The sequence below is a fragment of the Hyperolius riggenbachi genome, chromosome 12 (genome assembly GCF_040937935.1).
Source record: "Hyperolius riggenbachi isolate aHypRig1 chromosome 12, aHypRig1.pri, whole genome shotgun sequence".
Lineage (NCBI taxonomy): Eukaryota > Metazoa > Chordata > Amphibia > Anura > Hyperoliidae > Hyperolius > Hyperolius riggenbachi.
Window position 1 is genome coordinate 85605219 of NC_090657.1, and position 21596 is coordinate 85626814.

Below are 21596 nucleotides of genomic sequence, written 5' to 3' on the forward strand. Positions count from 1 at the left end.
GCCTATTTCTGATATATCCGATAAGCTGTTGACACTAAAAACTGCTTTTTTGTTAGCAATAACAACTGCCAGAAGAATAGGAGAACTACAGGCTCTTTCAATAAATGAACCTTATTGTGTTATTAGTGAAGATAGAATTACGCTACGGCTAGATATATCCTTTCTTCCAAAGGTATCTTCAAAGTTTCATAGATCCCAGGAGATTTTTTTACCATCTTTTTGTAACAATCCATCCAATCAAAAAGAGGAGAAATTGAGTTCTTTGGATGTCAGAAGATGTGTGATCGAATATCTTCAGCGGTCCAAGTCATGGAGAAAGTCTAATGCTTTACTGGTACTGTTTGCAGGTAAATTCAGAGGCAAGCAAGCATCTAGGCCAACAATTGCCAGATGGATTAAACAGGCAATTGCTTTATCCTACTTTCATCAGGGGAAGCAGCTTGTATCTACAATCAAAGCACATTCAACGAGAGCTGTCTCTACTTCCTGGGCAGAGAGGGCAGGAGCTACTATTGAGCAAATATGTAAGGCAGCCACCTGGTCGAGTCAAAATACATTTGTCAAACATTATAGACTGGATGTATTGTCAAATTCTGATTTGTGTTTTGGCAGAAAAGCTGTAGTTCCCCCCCCCCCCCCCCCTCCCTAAAATTGATCTTGTATATCATCTCAGGGTTGCTGTCCTGAGACGTTCTGGGAAAGACAGAGATTACTTACGGTAATGTCTTTTCCAGAAGTCGAAAGGACAGCACCCTTACTACCCACCCGGATGTTTGTGTTATTAAAATTTATTTGAAGCATCATTCTGTGTGGAGTCTTTTTTTTTTTTTTTTTTACAACTGATGGGGTAAGCGGGAACTATGATGTATATACCTGTCTAATCCCTATCTAATCTATTATGCAAATTCTTATCTAGCTTCCTGTCCAGTGGGTCATGGAAGGAGACAAGTCTCAGGATTGCTGTCCTTTCGACTTCTGGAAAAGACATTACCGTAAGTAATCTCTGTCTTTTTTTAATACATTTAGGACATTTTTGATTTCTCATGGAAAAAATTGCTCTACTTATGGGTCCAGGAGACCTAGTTGCTTGACTGATAATTCACGGATCCTATTGATGGCAGCCTTTTTTATTATTTGAGATCAGTCAAGGTTTCCTGTATTACAACTCTTTGATGTTCTTCACTGCTTTTGTAACCTTAGTAAATCTGGGAGATGGCATTACATTAAAATCAGCTCCCAGATCTCTACACAGCTGACTTTGCATCTGTCAGTGTTTGCCAAGCGATGTCGCCCGAGTGATTGGATCTTGATCCCCGACAGACGACATCAGTCAGCACAGTGTGTGTGGGCCTTAAAGGGAATATCCAGGCAAAAAAAAAATGAGTTTCACTTACCTGGGGCTTCTACCAGCCCCATGCAGCCATCCTGTGCTCTCGTAGTCAATCACTGCTGCTCCAGTCCCCCGCTGTCAGCTTACCGACCTCGGAGGTCGGCGGGCCGCTTGCGTACATTTTTACGCATTCCCGCTAGTGCAGGAACAGTAACACGTACATTTTTACGCGTTAGTGGTTCCATGCATAAAAATTTATTGCCACGGGAGTGGCACGGGACAGCCGCAGCTTGAGTGAAAGAACGCAGTTTTTAAGGCATGTGCATCCCATCTGAATAGAAAGATCTAAGCACAAGCGTACATTGCTGATCGATTCAGGGGGTCAGCATTGGAATCTGGTGAGCAGTTAACCATTGCATTGTCGGTGGTGGGAACACAAAGTTGATCACCTGACACGAGGTGAATTACACTGTCACTATAATTCTGTGATCCAGCAGTATTACGCTATGTCCGCACATTGTGTTTGAATCTACAGATGCCAATCGCAGTGGAAGATCGTTGGGAGTATATGTATATGCTGTGTTTGCCGATTTGTGATTGAGTCAGCCAACTGATCTGGTGGATATATATTTGTGAACTTGTGACATCGTTTGGGTCCGTTTGAATACAGACTATTCTGGGACTGTGGACTATTTATTATTTATGTTGAGCGCCTGCACAGACTTCATTTCATTTATTTAGGGAGGCATTTCCCATCCCACTGTGTGGCGGCCCATGCCCGTTTGCTTCATTGTTTGTGAAACTATATTTGAGTTGTAGGAGCGCCTATAACCACATCAATTATACTAATGTAATAATCTGCATAGGCTGATGTCTATGCAGGTATAATGTAGAGTATGTATTGCAGTCTAGGGGCAATTTGGGGGAGGGGGATACTAAAAATGAAAAAAAAGTTGTGTTTTTTGTTGTTGTTTTAATTAAAAAAAAAAAAAATTGTAGCAGCAATCAGAGACCACCAGAAGATAACTCTATTATGGGGAAGAAAAGGGGGTAAAATTAATTTGGGTGCCAAGTTGTATGACTGCGCAATAAACCGTTAAAGCTGCGCAGTGCTGGATTGTAAAGAATGGCCTGGTCACTACGGGGGTGTAAACCTGTGGTCCTCACATTATATTATCACAAGATTTATCACAACAGCAAGGCAAGTAGTGTGTTTAAGAAGCGAGTAAAGATGGAATCTTGCATTTGTCTCCCACAAATGGATTTCCTGTAGAGATGTTATTTCTGGTGTTTTTGTTTTGTAGGAACATGGAAACTTCTAAATCCTCCACCATGCAAGTCAGCTTTGTGTGCCAGAGATGCAGCCAGCCTCTGAAGTTGGATACGTCCTTTAAAATCCTGGACAAAGTCACCATGCAGGAGCTGACAGGTGTGTGTGTGTCTGTCTGTCTGTCGCAATCGGCCTGTAAGCTTGTAGCTTTGAGCTGCTGGTATGCTTTGATGTGAGGGCTGAATGTAATTGAAATAGAAAACCTAATCTTAAATGTCTATGCACACCTGTCCTATAAACATGACTCTAGTTGCTGGTTCACATAATAGTCATGTTTACCATAGAATGATTCTACTTTTTCCTATTTCCCATAAGTGATTTCTGTTGCCTTTTTTGTCAATATGAGCATCACCATCTTACTTGCAATGTCGGCACTATTTGTATTGCAGCTATCACCCCAAGCTGCTTGGTTACTCTGTTAAAGGGAATCTGAAGTGAAAATAAACTATAATGCATTGTATGTGTAGTACAGCTAAGAAATGGAGCATTAGCAAATAATTGATTCTCCTATTGTTTCCAGTATAGGAAGAGTTAAAAAACTTCAGTTGTTATCTATGCAAGAGAACTTCTCTGAGCTCTCTGACCAAGTTGGTCGGCTACAGTGCGATTTTCTGAAGCACTTATACATCAAAGAAACAGAGGCAAAACAGCTTCAGATAAGGTTTTACTGCAGGGAGTTCAAAGGGTCATTATCCTTGCTCTCATAGTTAACCACTTGAGGACCCACCCTTTACCCCCCCTTAAGGACCAGCGCTGATATATGTGATCTGTGCTGGGTGGGCTCTGCAGCCCCCAGCACAGATCAGCTGGCATGCAGAGCGATCAGATCGCCCCCCTTTTTCCCCCCTATGGGGATGATGTGCAGGGGGGAGTCTGATCGCTCCTGCTGGTGGCATGTTGCGGGGGGAGGGCACCTCAAAGCCTTCCTCCGCGGCGACATTCACCTCCCTCCCTCTCCTACCTGTCCCCCCGGTGATCGGGGCTGCACAGGACGCTATCCGTCCTGTGCAGCCTGTGACAGGATGTCGGCTGTCACATGGCGGCGATCCCCGGCCGCTGATTGGCCGGGGATCGCCGATCTGCCTTACGGCGCTGCTGCGCAGCAGCGCCGTACAATGTAAACGAAGGAGACAAATGTCTCCTACGTTTACATTTAGTCTGCGAGCCGCAATCAGCGGCTCGCAGGCTATTCACGGAGACCCGCTCCGTGATCTGACAGGAAACGGCCGCTCGCGCGAGCTGCCTTTCCTGATTAATTAGGGAGGCACCTGGCGACGCAGAGCTGCGTCGCTGGTCCTCCAGCTACCACTTTGCCGACGCACGGTATGAGTGTGCGGTCGGCAAGTGGTTAAAATACAGAGTGTGGTTTGTACATTGCAAAGACGACAGAATTATGCAATATTAGAAAAAAATAGCTATATAACTGAAAATAATAAATGACACCATTTTCTTTGCTACTAATGTTCTACTACTTATCAGTACTACACATACAATTCATCATAGTTTTTTTTTTTTTTTTGGCTTAGTGTCACTTAAAGAGGAAGTGAAAATAATGTAATGAAAAAAAGTTCTTAATTTTTAAAATGATTTAGTCAGTGTTTGACCATTGTAGAATGTTTCCTCTCCCTGATTTACATTCTGATATTTATCACATGATGAGATTTTTACTGCTGACAGGTGATGTCTGTGGAAGGAGATGCTGCTTTTTTGGCGGTTGGGAACAGCTGTTATTTCCCACAATGCAGCAAGGCTCCCACAGTGTGACGTCAGCACTCTGGTGCTGACGTCACACTGTTGGAGGGCTTTCACAACAGTATCAGCCATACAGAACGCTCTGATGATCCGTTTGTGAAAAGGAATACATTTCTCATGTAAAAGGGGGTATCCGCTACTGATTGGGATGAAGTTCAATCCTTGGTTACGGTTTCTCTTTAAATTCTGAGTTGTGTTATTTGAAGTCTGCAGCTCAGACTATACCAATGAATGGCTAAGCTTCCAAACCTGTTACTGTCACCAAATCTGTTATGTGTATACTGCATGTTTTCAAAAAGTAGTTTAGTGAGAAAAATAGTAGTTTTGGGGAAAATTTATTGTAAAGTTTGATGGAGCAGAATGTTCTGTGCACACAGTTCAACAAATTAGAACGCTTTACTGAAGCATACATGAGGAGATAAATCATACACAACCATCAGGAAATGTAGCTTACTTAGAACAGAGGAACAAAATGAAGACAGGAAATTCACAATACCATAGAGATCATTGCAGCACTCTACATTTTATAGTGACATCTTGTGGTTGCTTTACTATACTGCAATTTATGTCCCGTTTATACTCGCATATAAGCCGACCCGCATATAAGCCGACCCCCCCCCCACTTTTACTTAACAAATCAGTAAAAAATGATTGACCCCCATATAAGCCGGGGGTAGGAAATGCTGGCCGCCTTATTCCCCTAGTGTGTCCCAGTATAGCTGTCCCAGTGCGGGGGGCTCGGACCACCATCACCAGCACCAGACTCGCATACAAGCCGACCCCCCCAACTTTTGACCCCCTTTTTGGGGGTCAAAAATTCGGCTTGTATGCGAGTATATACGGTAATTCTGTTGATACTGCCAACAAAGTTTTGGTGGGAAAATGTGTTTTCAAAAGTAGGGTTGGATTCACCAGCTTTCCCATGCTTAAATCTACAGGCTTCCCTCCTTTTTTTTAAGTTGTGGCTCTGATTTTGATCCCGAGCTTCAGCTCAGGATCACTTTAAGGCTCCCTGCATGCGATTCCGCTTTTTAATAGTTTTTTTTACATCCGATTCCGATTTTTAATCGTTACTGCATGCTGCGTTTTTCCTCCGTTTTTTCTGTTGATTGCATTCAGGGAGAATCGGAATTGCAAATCGGAATCGCAAAACAGATTTGCAGTGTGCAGGGAGCCTTATGCATACCTGACTCTAGGCAAATTGACCTAAGTTGAAGGACCACTATCGTGAAAAAGTGTAAAATTTAAAATGCATGTAAACACATACAAATAAGAAGTAAGTTTCTTCCAGAGTAAAATGAGCCATAAATTACTTTTCTCCTACATTGCTGTCACTTACAATAGGTAGTAGAAATCTGACAGGGTTTGGACCAGCTCATCTTCTCATGGGGGGTTATCAGCATGGCCTTTATTCTTTATTAAGACACTCCCTGAAGAAGATTTATACAAAGATGCTGGCCAGCCTCCCTGCTCTCTGTACATTTTTTCTTTGGCAGTTGGACGGAGCAACTGCCATTCACTAAGGGCTTTTGAAAATAAAGAAAGCCCTGATAACCCCCCGTGAGGAGATGAGCTGGTCTGTTCTGTCGAATTTCCACTACCTACTATAAGTGACAGCAACATAGGAGAAAAGTAATTTTTTAGCACATTTTACTCTGGTAAAAATGTACTTCTTATTTGTATATGGTTACATACAGGGCTGTAGTGTAGGAGTCGGGAAAATTTTGGGCACCCGGAGTCGGAGTCGTTGAATTTATAAACTGAGGAGTCAGAGTCCGGAGTCGGGTGATTTTTGTACAAAATCCACAGCCCTGTTAAGTATTAGACTAAGGAGTCGGAGTCTGGGCCATTTTGGGTACCCGCAGTCGGAGTTGGAGTCGGGGTCATGGTTTCATAAACTGAGGAGTTGGTGTTGGAGTCGGAAGACTTTTGTGCCGACTCCACAGCCCTGGTTACATATACTTTACATTTTATGATTTTCACGATTGTGGTCAAAACAAAGCATGCTGCTAATCTAGTCCGACTTCAGTCAGAGCACCTGATCTGCTGCATTCTTGTTCAGGGTCTATGGCTGAAAGTATAAGAGGCGTATAAGAGGCAGAGGATCAGCAGGACAGCCAGGCAATTTGCACTGTTAAACTAAAATAAATATGGCAGCCTCTATATTTATCTCAACACATTGTGGTTTGAATGTGATATGTATAGTTGATAATAAATCATGTTTTATTCCAGCTCCCCTGGTTACTACAGCTGCAGTGAAACAAGGAGAAACACAAGAGGAGGAGCTAAATACTGAGGTAACACACTACACTATTTATTTCTATAAACCATTCTTTGGTTATCCATTTCTTTAGTATACATGAGAGATTTAATAAGGCAGGAAGTTGTGATTGTTTTGGCGGACATTCTGCAGGCAGCAGTGTCCTAGTTCATGCACAGTGTGCTTGGCACATGTACTTCCTGCAGAAATGACTGCTTCAATGCGGCGTGGCATGGAGGCAATCAGCCTGTGGCACTGCTCAGGTGTTATGGAGGCCCAGGATGCTTCGATAGCGGCATTGAAGCAGTCATTTCTGCAAAAGGATTCCAGACCAAGTATTGAGTGCATAACTAATTATTTGAAGGTTGACTTTTTCTGTTTTAAAAACACTTTTCTTTTATTGGTCGGATGAAATATGCTAATTTTTTGAGATAGGAAATTTGGGTTTTCATGAGCTGTATGCCAAAATCATCAATAAGAAAAACAATAAAAGGCTTGAACTACTTCAGTTGTGTGTAATGAATCTAAAATATATGAAAGTCTAATGTTTATCAGTACATTACAGAAAATAATGAACTTTCATCACAATATGCTAATTTTTTGAGAAGATCCTGTATTTTGCCACACCGATTGCTTATCATCCATGTTTTGATGGAAACAAAATAGTGGAATACGTAGAAGACAAGAAACTGATGAACTGTTGTTATGGCTGTCAGAAATGTTTGTACTTCACTTTAGTTGGCACCATCATTAAAGCATGATGGATGGAAGGGTGTCTGTATTGCCAGTATCTGCCTTGTTTATCCTCTTCTTGGCTGCTATGTAACCAAACTCCATTTAGTGGTGGTAATTTGTTATGGAGTATGGCTACTATGTAGCCAAACTCTGTTTAGCAGCAGTAGCTAGTGCCGGACCTACTGGGCAAAGAGAGAGAGAAAATATCGGTTAATAGCTATGGGAAAGGTTAGTGTTACTTTTAGGTGTGGGGGGTAAGTTTAGTTAGGGGAGGGGGTTAGTGTTAGATGTAAGTAAGGGAGAAGGTTAGTGTTAGGCAAAGGTAGGGGAGTGGGTTAGGGCCCTTTTCCACCTGCAATCGCTAGCGTTCACGTTGAACGCTAGCGATTGCTGAATCGCAAAACCGGCGATTCCCCCGACGTTTGCGGCCGCGATTTTGCTATGCTATGCACTGCATAGCAAAATCGCGGCAATTATCGCTCCGCCGCGCGTTCGCGTTCCCGACAAAAGCGAATCGCGGTAGTGGAAATGACCTACCGCGATTCCTATGTTAAAAAGCAAACCGTAGCGATTGTAAAATCGCTAGCGGTTTGCGGTTTTGCGATTCAGCCAGCGCAAACGCGCTGGTGGAAAAGGGCCCTTAGTGTTAAAGAGACACTGAAGTGAAAAAAAAATGATGATATTATGATTTGTATGTGTAGTACAGCTAAGAAAAAAAACATTAAGATCAGAAACATCAGTCTAATTGTTTCCAGTACAGGAAGAGTTGAGGAACTCTAGTTGTTATCTCTATGCAAAAAAGCTATTAAGCTCTCCGACTAACTTAGTCGTGGAGAGGGCTGTTATCTGACTTTTATTATCTCAACTGTAATTGAACTGTTTACTTTTCCTCTGCTAGAGGAGAGATCATTAGTTCACAGACTGCTCTGAAAGACTCATTTTGAATGCTGAGTGTTGTGTAATCTGCACATATTATAGAGTGATGCAATGTTAGAAAAAACACTATATACCTGAAAATAAAAATATGAGAATATTTTCTTTGCTGCTAATCTTCTAGTAATTATTCATAGTACACAACCAATTCATTATATCATATATTTTTTTTTTCGCTTCAGTGTCTCTTTAAGCATAGGTGGGGGAGGGGGTTAGTGTTAGGCATAGGTAGGGAAAGGGGTTAGTGTTATAGTGTTAGGCATAGGTAGGGGAAGGGGTTAGTGTTTGGTTTTGGTAGGGGAGGGGGTTAGTGTTAGGCATAGGTAAAGGAGGGGGTTAGTGTAAGGCATAGGTAGGGGAGGGGGTTAGGTGTAGGTGGGGGAGTTAGTGTTCGGCATAGTTAGGGGGAATGGGTTAATATTACGTGTATATAGGGAAGGGGTTATTGTTAGTTGTAGGTGGGGGGAGTTAGTGTTAGGCATAGGTAGCGGAAGGTGTTAAGCGGGGGGAGTTAGGGATAGGTAGGGTAGGGGGTTAGTGTTAGGTGTAGATAGGGGAAGCATCCATCCCGCCTCATTTAACATGCCATGCTTTTAAACGTATGTCACAGGAACAGGAGGCACTTCTCCACTCCTCCCCCTGAGGGAAATTCATTTGAATAATTTCACCCCATAAGCAAGTTGTAAAGCAGAGATACTACATCCCTGTGGATTCCTCCTCTTCCCTCCCCCCCCCCCTTCCCCTTAAAGAGGAACTCCAGTGAAAATAATGTAGTAAAAAAAGTGCTTCATTTTTTACCATAATTATGTATAAATGATTTAGTCAGTGTTTGCTCATTGTAAAATCTTTCCTCTCCCAGATTCACATTCTGACATTTATTACATGGTGACATTGTTACTGTGGGCAGGTTATTTAGCTGTTTCTAGCTGCTCTGTCTGTTAGAGACAGCTAATAACAGCTATTTCCTGTCTCTGAACATTGTTACATTGTGGCAGTTTGCCAGCAGTACCGCGGTATTCAGAGCCTCTTGTGGGAGGGGTTTCAGCACAAAATCAGTCACACAGCGCCCCCTGATGGTCTGTTTGTGAAAATCATTCTTTCTCATGTAAAATGGGGTATCAGCTACTGATTGGGAAAAAGTTCAATTCTTGGTTGGAGTTTCTCTTTAATGTAGTTACATCTGAGTACAGCAGTTAGACTGTTCTTTCCTCTGCCGGGTAACGCCCCCACCTGTCGATTGTGACATGTGCAGTGTTACTAAATCTGCATTCGGCTGCATGTAATTATAGCCGAATGGTGCTTGTGGTGGCAGCCGGGCAGGTGAACTTTTTAACAAGCGAGTTCAGCCGTCTGTGGAAAAGAGGTCTTCCGAAGCATTTAGATACTGTCTAATCTATAAATATGTCCAGGAAGGGACATTCTAGGACATCACCAGCCTCTCAACATTGAGCAAAAGCTTTCCTTTCATCCCCACAAAAAATATTTTGCTCTCAGAAACTTTTCAGGTTTGTCAGAAATGAGTTACAAAGTTTGGATTGAATTTCTGATAGACAATAGAAACACCGGTCCCCTTGACCTATGTTGGAACACAATATTATTAGTCTAATTGTAGCCACTGTTGGAAGTCCTTTTTGGATGCGTAACTGCTTTAATTGGCAACTGCCTAGGAGAAACCTAATAGAGTCCTGATGAAATGCCTCTCTGTATTCTCTCATTCCTTCTCTCTTCTATGTGGTCACTATGATCTTGTTTTAAGTTGTGGTGAGTTTGAAGGCCTGTAAATCCCACTACTTTTTGTATGTTCAGTGTGTAGTAACATTAAATCTTAGTCTGCTTTCCTGCCTTAGACAAATATGTTTATTTGTAAGTCTTTCAGGCTTACACCCTGAAGTAAATATATATTTGCCAATTACTTTAGGCATCATGAGATTGTTCAGAAAATGTTCCCAAAATTGAGGATATTAAGGTCTTCTAAGCTAGAGAGTAAGAGGATCCCCAAGTAATTTTATTGAGTTTTCCTGATACTTGCATGTGTGCAGAAACATTAATACTGTTTCCCTGAAAATTAGACCTATCCCAAAAATAAACCCTAGTTTGATTTTTCAGAATTGAGGATGCTTAAAATATAAGTCCTACTCCAAAAATAAGACCTAGTAAACATTCATAAAAAAAAAATTAAATAAACAGAAGAAAAAAAAACAAAAGTTAAAGCAGGATTGTCAGCCACAAAATCAAATTCTATTTACCCACTGCTCTCTATGTATTCTATAGTCTCCATGCAGTCTGCATTGCAAGCATTCCAATATAATCCTAAATGTTTCTGCTGTAATGAATCTTATCTCAGTCAGCCTGGCTCTATTTCTATTGCCGAGGAGAGGGAAGCTTGTTGTCTCCCCTCCCACATTCCTGCTCCTCACTGATTGGCTGAGGGCAGTTCAGTGTGACTGGAGGCTGAGGAGGGAAATACACCTCACCCCTCTGCAGAAGCTGATGAAATGTTATCTATGATGTGCTTACATAGCAAGCTAGATACAGGTATGGCAGTGCTTTTTCTAGGGGGGGGGGGGGAAGAGTAAATGAGGAAATCACATCAGGATTAGCTTAAGCCAGAGGCATTCCAGATGGAAAATGATTGGAACAGTTTTTTCTTTTTATTTACTATATAAAATTCACTGAAATCAAATCGTGGACAGTACAATACATGAGTTGTGTAAGTAGAACAAGTATTTATCTACTTATATATGTTTTTTTTTCCTGGGATAGTATTGCTATCCCTGCTGCTTTAATTCAGCAATAAAATACAGCAGGACTGAAAGACCGTCCATCAAGGAAAGCCGACACCCTCAAAATAATCAGGACCCAACGAAGCCCAAAGCAATATGGCTGGCAAGTGCTGGGCTCTCAGTAAATTTAGTTTGTTGTACATGCAAAAAGGAAATGGCGTCACAAGAAATTCATGATCAAATTATAATGTGACTATTGTGACTATATTTAAATATTGATTATTTTCCCTTGTTCTAGAATAAATGTAGATTGTTATTCAGACATCCCTGAAAATAAGCCCTTACGCACCTTTTGGAGCAAAAAGAGTTTTCTCCTGAGATAATTTTACATTTTCTCTTAAAATAACTGTTCAGCACTTTGCAATTGAAAAAATAACAAAAAGTAGGTGAAAAAGTACTATTAAAATTTAGTGTATTTTCTTGCTTGCTGGTGGTTTAAAAAGCATGTTATTGGCAAGTTGTGAAAATATCACCGAGTAGAAAACTCAGGAGAAGAAGTTAATTGCATATGGGCCCTTGTCTTAGTTTCAGTGAAACACGATACGATAGTACCAAGCTTTGAGTTTAAAGAGAATCTGTACTGTAAAATTCTTACAATAAAAAGCATACCATTCTATTAATTATGTTCTCCTGGGCCCCTCTGTGCTGTTTCTGTCACTCCCTGCTGCAATCCTGGCTTGTAATTGCCAGTTTTAGGCAGTGTTTACAAACAAAAGACATGGCTGCTAACAGCATGTGATAGGCTGAGAGTAGCTCAGTGTGTGAGTCATACAGAGCTTTCAGGGGGTATGGAGAGGGTGTGTATAGCTTCTATCCTATCACAAGCAGACCAGCACATTCCAGCCCGAGTGCCTGAACCCGACAGAGGAAAGAAGATTAGATTATAAAACAGAGATAACACAGCCACTGTGCAACTAGGAAAGGCTGCAGTAAGACAGACCACATTAGAACAGGTATAGGAACTTATAGGATAGAAGAAATAAGGCTGAAAATGTTGTTACAGAGTCTCTTTAAGGCTTATTATCAAGACATAGTAAATATGTATTGCTGTATAAAAATGCTAAACCTCCTTAATATATTTTTCATGCTATAGGAAGCGTTTGTGGAGAACAGACCAGATGGAGTGTCTAGAAGACTAATTCCACCAGCCAGGTACAGTCACCATAGAAAATAGTGTGTAATGTTGACTTCTTTTTAAATCGGTAATCCTATAAAATAATTTGCACAAGTGTTAATTACTTTGTAGTGCTACATCCTGGTATTAAGAATGTTTACTGTATATACCAGCGTATAGGCTGAGCCACGGATATGGTTCCCTCCCCCTGTTATGTGTGTCTCTTTGCATAACGGGCCCTGCAAACATTCTATCACTACTGATAAGCCAAACCTATACCTTCCCCCTCCCCCACCTTATACAAAAAAAAATCAGGCTTGGGGCTTTTCCACTGTGATTAACAGTAATTGGTATTTTTACCATTGTATTTAATGTATCTAGCACTTTGAAGTAACTCATTATTTTTTATCTCTAAATGAATCAGCATTTGTTGGTTTGATGTCTGTAGATATTTCAGGTTTTGTCGCTATATACAGAATAAGATTATTTCTGATAATCCAGTGTTGTACTTTACCACTGCTTACTCTCACTGTGCACTGATCTGTGTTTCAGTGCTGGTTACAGATGTATAATAAGAGGTTTATTGTTGCAGTGGGAATGACTGGATAGTGTACTGGTTAAGGGCACCGCCTTTGACATGGGAGATTAGGGTTCGATTCCTGGCTAGAGTCAGTACCTATTCAGTAAGGAGTTCAAGGCAAGACTCCATAACACTGCAGGGTTGCCTCTTGAGTGCGTCCCAGTGGCTGCAGCTCTTGAGCGCTTTGAGTCCGACAAGAGAAAAGCGCTATACAAATGTTCAGATTATTAGATTTTGATGAGGATATTATACATTTAGAAGAAACAAAAACAAACATAACCTGGTTCACCATAATGATTTACCACCGTGGTTATGTATCTTATGTCCAGAATGTCTTTTGATTTTAGTACCAAAGAAACTGCCAGTGTTGCGGGTGCCAGAACTTACTATTTCTAAAGCCTCTTACGCACTCTAGAGGGTTCTCTGGCCCAGGCAGCAGCCCTGATGCACCACTAAGAGATCCGCATTGCTGCATCATCTTGTCTGAGTGCAGGCCGAGATCATTGTCAGTGTTCTCCCCAGGCTCTTTTAGCCGGGTGCTCCACCCGGCTAGATTTGGTGACCACCCGGCTGTCATCGGCTCACCTCTTCACCTCCTCCTATGCTGTAAGCACAGTTGCCCTGCATTTTCATCGTGTCCCACCCGGCTACTTTTTCATGCCACCCGGCTACTATTTCATGCCACCCGGCTGGAAAAAAATTCTGGGGAGAACACTGATTGTTCTGCTTTTTACCACCTCCTGCTCACCGTAGGAGCAGAATGTGTCACTAGCCTGTAGACTTACATCGTGTATATGCAAAACTCGGCCCTAATATTTTGCCTGAAGGATCAAGTCCCAATTTCTGCATGTGAATTTACTTTTAGTCTTTTCTTGCAGCTGATATAATACTGGACTGCAATGTTTTTGGTTCGTACAGGTGCACTGATTCATTGTAACAGAGTATGTCAATAATCTGTGCTTATACACTTAGAATGATGTCTACAGAAAGTGCTAACAGTTTCACCCTGATTGGAGAAGCATCTGATGGAGGCACAATGGAGAATCTGAGTAGAAGACTCAAGGTGAGTTTCCTCATTCAGTGCCTTGAGCTTATAAACTATGTGTGTACCATGCAGATGGGGGGGGCAAACTTTTTAGGCCAAAGGCCATATCACCGTTCTTGAGCGTGCAAGGGGGGCGAATTAGCAAAATGAAACACGATTTTGGCTGACTGCTGTTAGGTACACTATGCCTGACATTTTGTCAAATAAAACCCTTCCACAGGAAATAACCCAGAGTGTGCAGTTAGCACAGTGGCTTCTGCTAATCAGTGACTGTTATTGCTGCTGGCTCCTGCATGCGGCACTGCAGCTACAGCCTTAGGATCACATGGAATCAGAACTGTAGGGGGCTTCAGGGGTCACCAGAAATGGCTTGCCGGGCCACATTTGGCCCCCGGGCTTGACTTTGGATAGGTATAAAAACAACCTAAGGTATTGTCCATACATTTCAAATTACAACTGTCTAAACTGTGCCAGAATTATTAAATTCAGTCCTGTTAACTCAACTGCTTTATAGTAGACTTAAAGGGATCTGTGCTCGAGGGAAAGTGAGAATCTCTAAGATTTTTCAGCATATAAGACGCACTTTTTCTACCCCCCAAAAAATGGTGAAAATGGTCACTGCGTCTTATATGCCAAATATAAACTTCTGAACACCCGCCAATACAAACCACCGACTTCGCCAAAATCTCAGGGACTCCCTGCATTGTCCCTGTGTCTTTTCCGTTTCCCCTTGTGTCCTCCTCTGCTCCCCCTGAATAAATGAAAGCAGAGGTAGACGGGTCAACTTATCCATCGAAGCCTGCGGCCATCAGAGACCTCTCTTCTCCCTCACTTTTCCTCTAGTGCCGCCTTCTGCTGATGATGCGATCAGCAGAAGCCGGCAGTAGGGGAAAAGTGAGAGATACCATGCAAATTATTTAAATGTATGTGCCTAATTTGCCTAATTATTTATTAATGAACTGAGTGAATTCACAATCCACTGTGATTCATATTACGGTATTCACATTTTAATAGACTGTTGATTGAAGTCAGGTTATTCAAAAATAGAAATGCAAGCGCTATCTGCAATCAGCACAAAGAACAACCAGCTGCTCAGGCTACAACATTCACTCGGGGTGTCATCAAAGCTTGTCAGAAATCCTCAGCGCTTGGTGTCCTATAAGGTGTCTGCAGTCACCAAACAGTGCTCAACACATACAGAGTTGACTACCACCAAAAAACAATGGAAGAACCAATTGCGCACTTGTTCATACAACAATAATCAGTTTATTCTCAGCAAAGATCAATGAAAACCGTATACAAGTACTAACATTGCGGGCCCTTATGACAGGGACCCTTCAGATGTAATCAGCGTGAAGTCAGATTATGTCAGCCAGTGCTAATAGTTTTTGTTTTGGGATGTAACTAGTAATATTTATGTATTGCAGCTTGTTATTATTAATAAACTTTATAAAGCACTAACCTATTACGCAGTGGTACACAATACAACATCGAACAATATAACACAGGGACATTATAGCTAGGGATGCCCCTGCCTAGGCGAACTCGCATGTGATCAGTTTTATCAGCTGATGGATTTGTAAGGTTCTGACTTGCTGTGATGACTTCCTGGTTTGGCACATGATCATGACCAGCAAATTGAAGCCTTCCAAATCCATCAACTGATCAAATTGATCACATGATTCTCTGTGAGTTCCCCTAGGCAGGGCCATCCCTAATTACAGCAATAAACAATGGTGCACAAAACAGTGAAACCATAAACAAGGGTGCGCAGATTGCAATGCAGGGATAAATATAGAAGTCACTGAGTCCTCATGGTGGCAGAGAAGAGGACACTGCCAAACAAGCTTACAATCTAAGGGGGTTTATAAATGGCATGAAAGGGACCCTGAACAGAGGTAAAAAAAAAAAAGAGAACAAGACACCTCGGCTACAGGGAGCTAGAGAAAGCTTCAGGTAAGTCCAGATTTGCTTTTTTCGCCACTGCTCAGGGTTCTTTAAGTGGAAATGCTCCTCTGATCTTATGTTATGAATGCCCCCAAAATCTCCCTGCTAATTGGCTGCCAGTAAAGTGTGTGTGTGTGTGTGTGTGTGCGTGCGTGCGTGCGTGCGTGCGTGCGTGCGTGCGTGCAAAAGAATTGTTCCTCAGTTTGTGCATCTGCCTTTCAGGTGACCGGGGATCTGTTTGACATCATGTCAGGGCAGACGGACGTGGATCACCCCCTGTGTGAGGAGTGTACAGACACACTGCTGGATCAGCTTGACACTCAGCTGAACATAACAGAGAACGAGTGTCAGAACTACAAGTAAGAGATGAAGCCACCATAGATCATAAGAATACCGTTCTAGATCATGTAAGCTATTAATATCTGACTTTCACTGGTCTTTTTACCTCGGTACACCCATGTATACATCTGATGGCAGCACACATTGGATGCAATGACAGTCTGATCGCTGCCTTCACAAGCATTGCATTTACGCGGTAACCGTCTCTTGAGCGCCACATCTGCCCACCTGAATGTCGGACACACCGCAACAGTAAACTGACTTCTTTCTTCTACCATGATGTTACCGTTACAACCAGCAGAGGGTGCTCAGAAACATTAATATGATCTATCCATTGGGTTAATGCACTACTGCCATGCCCAGTGTCTCTGCAATTAGCGCGACCGCTGCTACATTATTAATGTGAGCATAACTGAAGTGAGAGGGATATGGAGGCTGACAAATGTATTTCATTTTAAACAAAACCGGTTGCCTGGCTATCCTGCTGATCCTCTGCCGCTAATACTTTACACCATAGACCCTGAACACATATGCAGGTCAAGTGTTTCTGACAAGATTTGTTGCATTCTTGTTTCAGGTGTGTGTTGCAGACATTGCTGAAGCCAGAATGATCAGCAGGATGCCAGGCAACTGGTACAGTTTAAAAGGAAATGAATATGGTAGCCTCCATATACCATATTTTATAGAGTTCCCTGATTTCTAATGGCCCCCTCCCCTATACAGTTCCCTGGTGTCTAGTAACACCCTCCCTCCCCTATGCAATTCCCTGGAGTCTAGTATCCCTTCCTCATACAGTTCCCTTGTGTCTAGTGATGCCCTCCCTCCTCTATACAATTCTCTGGAGTCTAGTATCCCCCCTACCTCCCCCATATGGCTTCCCTGGTGATCTATAGCTTTATCCGCAATATAGTTTTCCTGGTGGTCTAAACTGGGCCAAACTTAATGCAAAGTGAGGAAACTACTTTGGGGACAAATTTAATGGCTCTGAGGGCCAAATCTGACCCACGGGCCAGAGTTTGACAAGTATGGTCTAAACTATGCCAGGCTCCACCCTTTTCACTGCCATTTTCCCCAACTTCAGCCATGTATTCTACAGTAATGCTGGGAATTATAGGCTAGCCTTTATTGTTCTTCCTACTTTGGTAGTCACGTGGTCACTCCTTATTGTAGATTCTGCTGATGGGTGAGTCGGTTAACTGTAATCCAATGGAAAGCACAAGTGACTCATGAAATGTGTATTTGTCCACCAATGTGCCGCTGTATAATGTGTAAACACTTATCAACCTTTGTAGCTTTAGAATTTGCCTTGCACAATTTTAGGTTTAGTTGGGCTTTAAAGAGAACCCGAGGTGGGATTTAATTATGTTACTGGGGCACAGAGGCTGGTTGTGCACACTAAGACCAGCCTCCGTTGCCCCATGGTGTGCCTCCATGTCCCCCCTGCGCGCCGCTATACCCCCCGCGGTGCTGGCGACACGCAGCGCGTCGCCAGCACAATGTTTACCTAAGCGCTGTCTGTCAGCGCCGCTCCCCCGCCTCCTCCGCATCATGGCTACCTGCCCGTGTCCCTTCCCTCCCGCTGATAAGGAGGGAAGGGACACGGGCTGGTAGCGCCGATGCGGGGGAGCGGCGCTGCCTGACGGCGCATAGGTAAACATTGTGCTGGCGACGCGCTGCGTATCGCCCGCTCTGCGGGGGATATAGCGGCGCGCAGGGGGGACATGGAGGCACACCATGGGGCAACGGAGGCTGGTCTTAGTGTGCACAACCAGCCTCTGTGCCCCAGTAACATAATTAAATCCCACCTCAGGTTCACTTTTTAAGGTATCCAGGGCAAAGAACACACATTTTCGCCTTTCAAGAAGACACTTTTTTATGTTGTCTTGTGTAAACCGTATATTTTCTGGTTTCAGACGCTGCCTGGAGATTCTGGAGAGGATGAATGAGGATGATAAGGAGAAATTAGAAGCCACACTAAAGGAATTGGCTGAAGATGAGGAAAGGTTAATTCAAGAGTTAGAGGATGTGGAGAGGAACAGGGATCAAGTGGCGCAAGACATAGAAAAAGTCAGACAGGAAGCAGAAAGACTGGAGCAGGAAGAGGTTCAGTAAGTGTTTCACGTTTTTATATAGGGGTAAGATAGAGACTTGCTAAGGTGATGTTTGACTTGTATAGATATCTGCAAGCTCTTAAAGGGAATCCAAAGTGAGTGGTATGGAGGCGGCCATATTTACTTCCTTTTAAAAAATGCAAGTTACCTGCCTGTACTCTCAATTCTGTGTTTCTAACACTTTTAGGGCCTATTACCACATCACCCAAATATGGGCCAAATCTGCAACACACATACAAGAGGGGCGGGGAAATGCTGCCTATCTAACTAATGGCTTGCTGTCCGGATCCCACTGCAGTGCGCATCTTGTTGCATGCTGCAGATTTATGCAGCCGAATCCCTATAGCCATGCATGGCACAACTTAGCAATTTGGGCTATGCAGCAGAACGGGAGGAAACTGGCCCTAAGCCATGGACCCTGGCCAAGCATGCAAATCAAGCGCTCTAATTCCAGTCTGACTGGATTAGCCATGTGCTTGGTTCAGGTGTGTGATTCAGATACAAATGATGCCACAAAGATCAACAGGACGGTCAGGCAACTGGTATTGTTAAAAAAGAAATCAACATGGCAGCCTCCATATCACCCTTACCTTGGGTTCCCTTTTAAAGTAAACCTGAGACTAAGGGTAAAAGCAGTTTTATACATACCTGGGGCTTCCGCTAGCCTCCTTCAGGGTGATCTGTACCTCGCCGCCTCAATCCTTCGCAGTCTGGCCCGGTAATTTGGCCAGTTAGTGCCGGCGCAGTACAGCCGTGCGAACTCCCACCAAGGTTATGTGCCTGAGCAGTAGTACTACAGCCTGGCAGCGCATGCGCACAAAGCCCCAACTCCCGAAGTTACTGGCCAGATTGCAGAAGAACGAGGCAGTTGTGGAGGCCGGCAAGGGACAGATCAGCATGAAGGGGGCTGGAGGAAGCCCCAGGTATGTATAAAGCCCCATACACCCGCTAAACGGCGGTCTTTTATGCAGCACAATTACAAACAACTTTTGTTGTGAAACAACCAAAATAAAGTTGCTTGCTATTGTTCTCACAACTGATAAGACGTCAGTCCTGCAGTTGGATTGACATTTTATCAGTTGCGTAAACAACCGCAAGCAACTTTTTGGGTTGTTTCAACTTGTTTCACAACAAAAAATGTTTGATAATTTTGCTGCATAAAAGACCCTTGTTGAGCGTGTGTATGGGGCTTAAAACTGCTTTTATTCTTAGTCTCAGGTTTACTTTAATCTGTTGTCATTCACTAGAAAAATCACTAACCTGGAACAAGCATGCAGTAGAGCACAAAAAACTGCATGCTGGATGTGCTGCATAGTGATGGGCGAACACCTGGATGTTCGGGTTCGGGAAAGTTCGCCGAACATGGCCGAGATGTTCGGCATGTTCGGGCCGAACCCCGAACTTTCCGAACATCCAGCTTTTGGGGGCCATATGGGGTCGCAGGCATAAGGGGGGAGCATGCCCCGATCGCGGGGGGGGGTCGGAAATTCCCCCCACCCCCTCCGCTAGCGCTCCCCCCTCTGCCCGCTTCCCCATTCAAAAGTTTAAGCAAAGTACCTGTAGTGGATGGCCTGGCAGTGGGCGGCACTGTGGAGTGAGGAGGAGGAGTCCGGAGAGTGACGAGTTGAGGGAGGCCGGGCAGCGGGCGGTTCAGCGGAAGTACCCTTGTGGTACTTCCGCCCTTTCTCTGACCTCACGCCCGCTGCCCGGCCTCCCTCAACTTGTCACTCTCCGGACTCCTCCTCCTCACTCCACAGTGCCGCTCACTGCCAGGCCATCCACTACAGGTACTTTGCTTAAACTTTTGAATGGGGAAGCGGGCAGAGGGGGGAGCGCTAGCGGAGGGGGTGGGGGGAATTTCTGACCCCCCCCGCGATCGGGGCATGCTCCCCCCTTATGCCTGCGACCCCATAGGGGGGCAGTATTCGGCCGAACAGGGCCCTGTTCGGCCGAACAGGGGCCCTGTTCGGCCCTGTTCGGCGGCCATTAGAAGTTCGGGGCGAACCCGAACTTAAAAGGCCGAACACCATCAGGTGTTCGGCCGAACGCGAACATCATCCGAACAGGGTGATGTTCTGCAGAACCCCGAACAGTGGCGAACACTGTTCGCCCAACACTAGTGCTGCATAGAGAAAGAAGCCTGGGACTGATCAAGGGTTCGCAACAGACTGGCACTCCCACTCAGAATCCAGTAGGAACTATTCTAAAATCCTTTTGCTGTATTGAACTGACTTGGAAAGGTTTGGGGTTTTTTCCAACAGTATAATAAATCAAACTGCTTCCCGCGTAGTCAGCTTTTTATCTAAACAATACAGAAAACCTCTGCTTATAGGTTGTGTGGAATTAACCATCTTCCTATGACTGCTTACAGACTGGTCAGCTCTGTATGACTTTTTTTATTCATTTTTTTTTTTATTAAGGTCTTTTAAGTGGTTGGGGGGAGGGACAGAATGTTGGAGTGTGAACAATAATTACCTGTTTATGTCAGTATGAAACAATGGCTACACACAGATTAGTTTATCCAGGTTATCCTAGACCTCAGACCTAAGTTATTGAATTAGAACGCACAGAGAGAGATCAATCAGCCTTGCACAATAATTCCAGTAATCACATTTTCCAATACATTAATGGATGAAACCTGTAAAATAGTCGTGCTGCTATATGCTGTGTTGCTCTTTGTATCTGACTTGAAGGATATCCTTACAGGACTTCATGAGAGGTGCTCAGAGTAAATCTTAAAATGTGTTCTGATAAGCTGCAGTAAAGCAGTGACAGGTGCACTTCCTGGCGGTAAGCCCGAACTGAGCTCGGGCTATGCCGCCGGAAGGCACCGCTCAGGCCCCGCTGGGCCGATTTGCATAATTTTTTTTTTGCTGCACGCAGCTAGCACTTTGCTAGCTGCGTGCAGTGCCCGATCGCCGCCGCTACCCGCCGATCCGCCGCTATCCGTCGCGCCGCAGCCGCCCCCCCCCCCCCCCCCCCCAGACCCCGTGCGCTGCCTGGCCAATCAGTGCCAGGCAGCTCTATGGGGTGGATCAGAATCCCCTTTGACGTCGATGACGTCGGTGACGTCATCCCGCCCCGTCGCCATGGCGACGGGGGAAGCCCTCCGGGAGATCCCGTTCTTTGAACGGGATCTCCGGATCTCCGATCGCCAGCGGCGATCGGAGGGGCTGGGGAGATGCCGCTGAGCAGCGGCTATCATGTAGCGAGACTTTGTCTCGCTACATGAAAAAAAAAAAAAAATTAAAAAAAAAAAGATTTGCTGCCCCCTGGCGATTTTTTTTTGCAAACCGCCAGGAGGGTTAAAGGGCAACTGTAGTGAGCGGAATATGGA

The 21596-nt window shown here is 43.9% G+C and overlaps 1 protein-coding gene across 1 annotated transcript in view; it reads left to right on the plus strand.

Moving 5' to 3' along the window:
• The window catches only part of BECN1 (beclin 1), a 38959-nt gene that overhangs the window by 7330 nt on the left and 10033 nt on the right, over positions 1 to 21596 (plus strand). The window contains 6 exon segments of the mRNA XM_068263717.1: positions 2635 to 2759; positions 6645 to 6709; positions 12217 to 12275; positions 13790 to 13880; positions 16032 to 16168; positions 18062 to 18256. Of these exon segments, the coding sequence (XP_068119818.1) occupies positions 2639 to 2759; positions 6645 to 6709; positions 12217 to 12275; positions 13790 to 13880; positions 16032 to 16168; positions 18062 to 18256 (668 nt within the window). The 5' untranslated portion in view covers positions 2635 to 2638.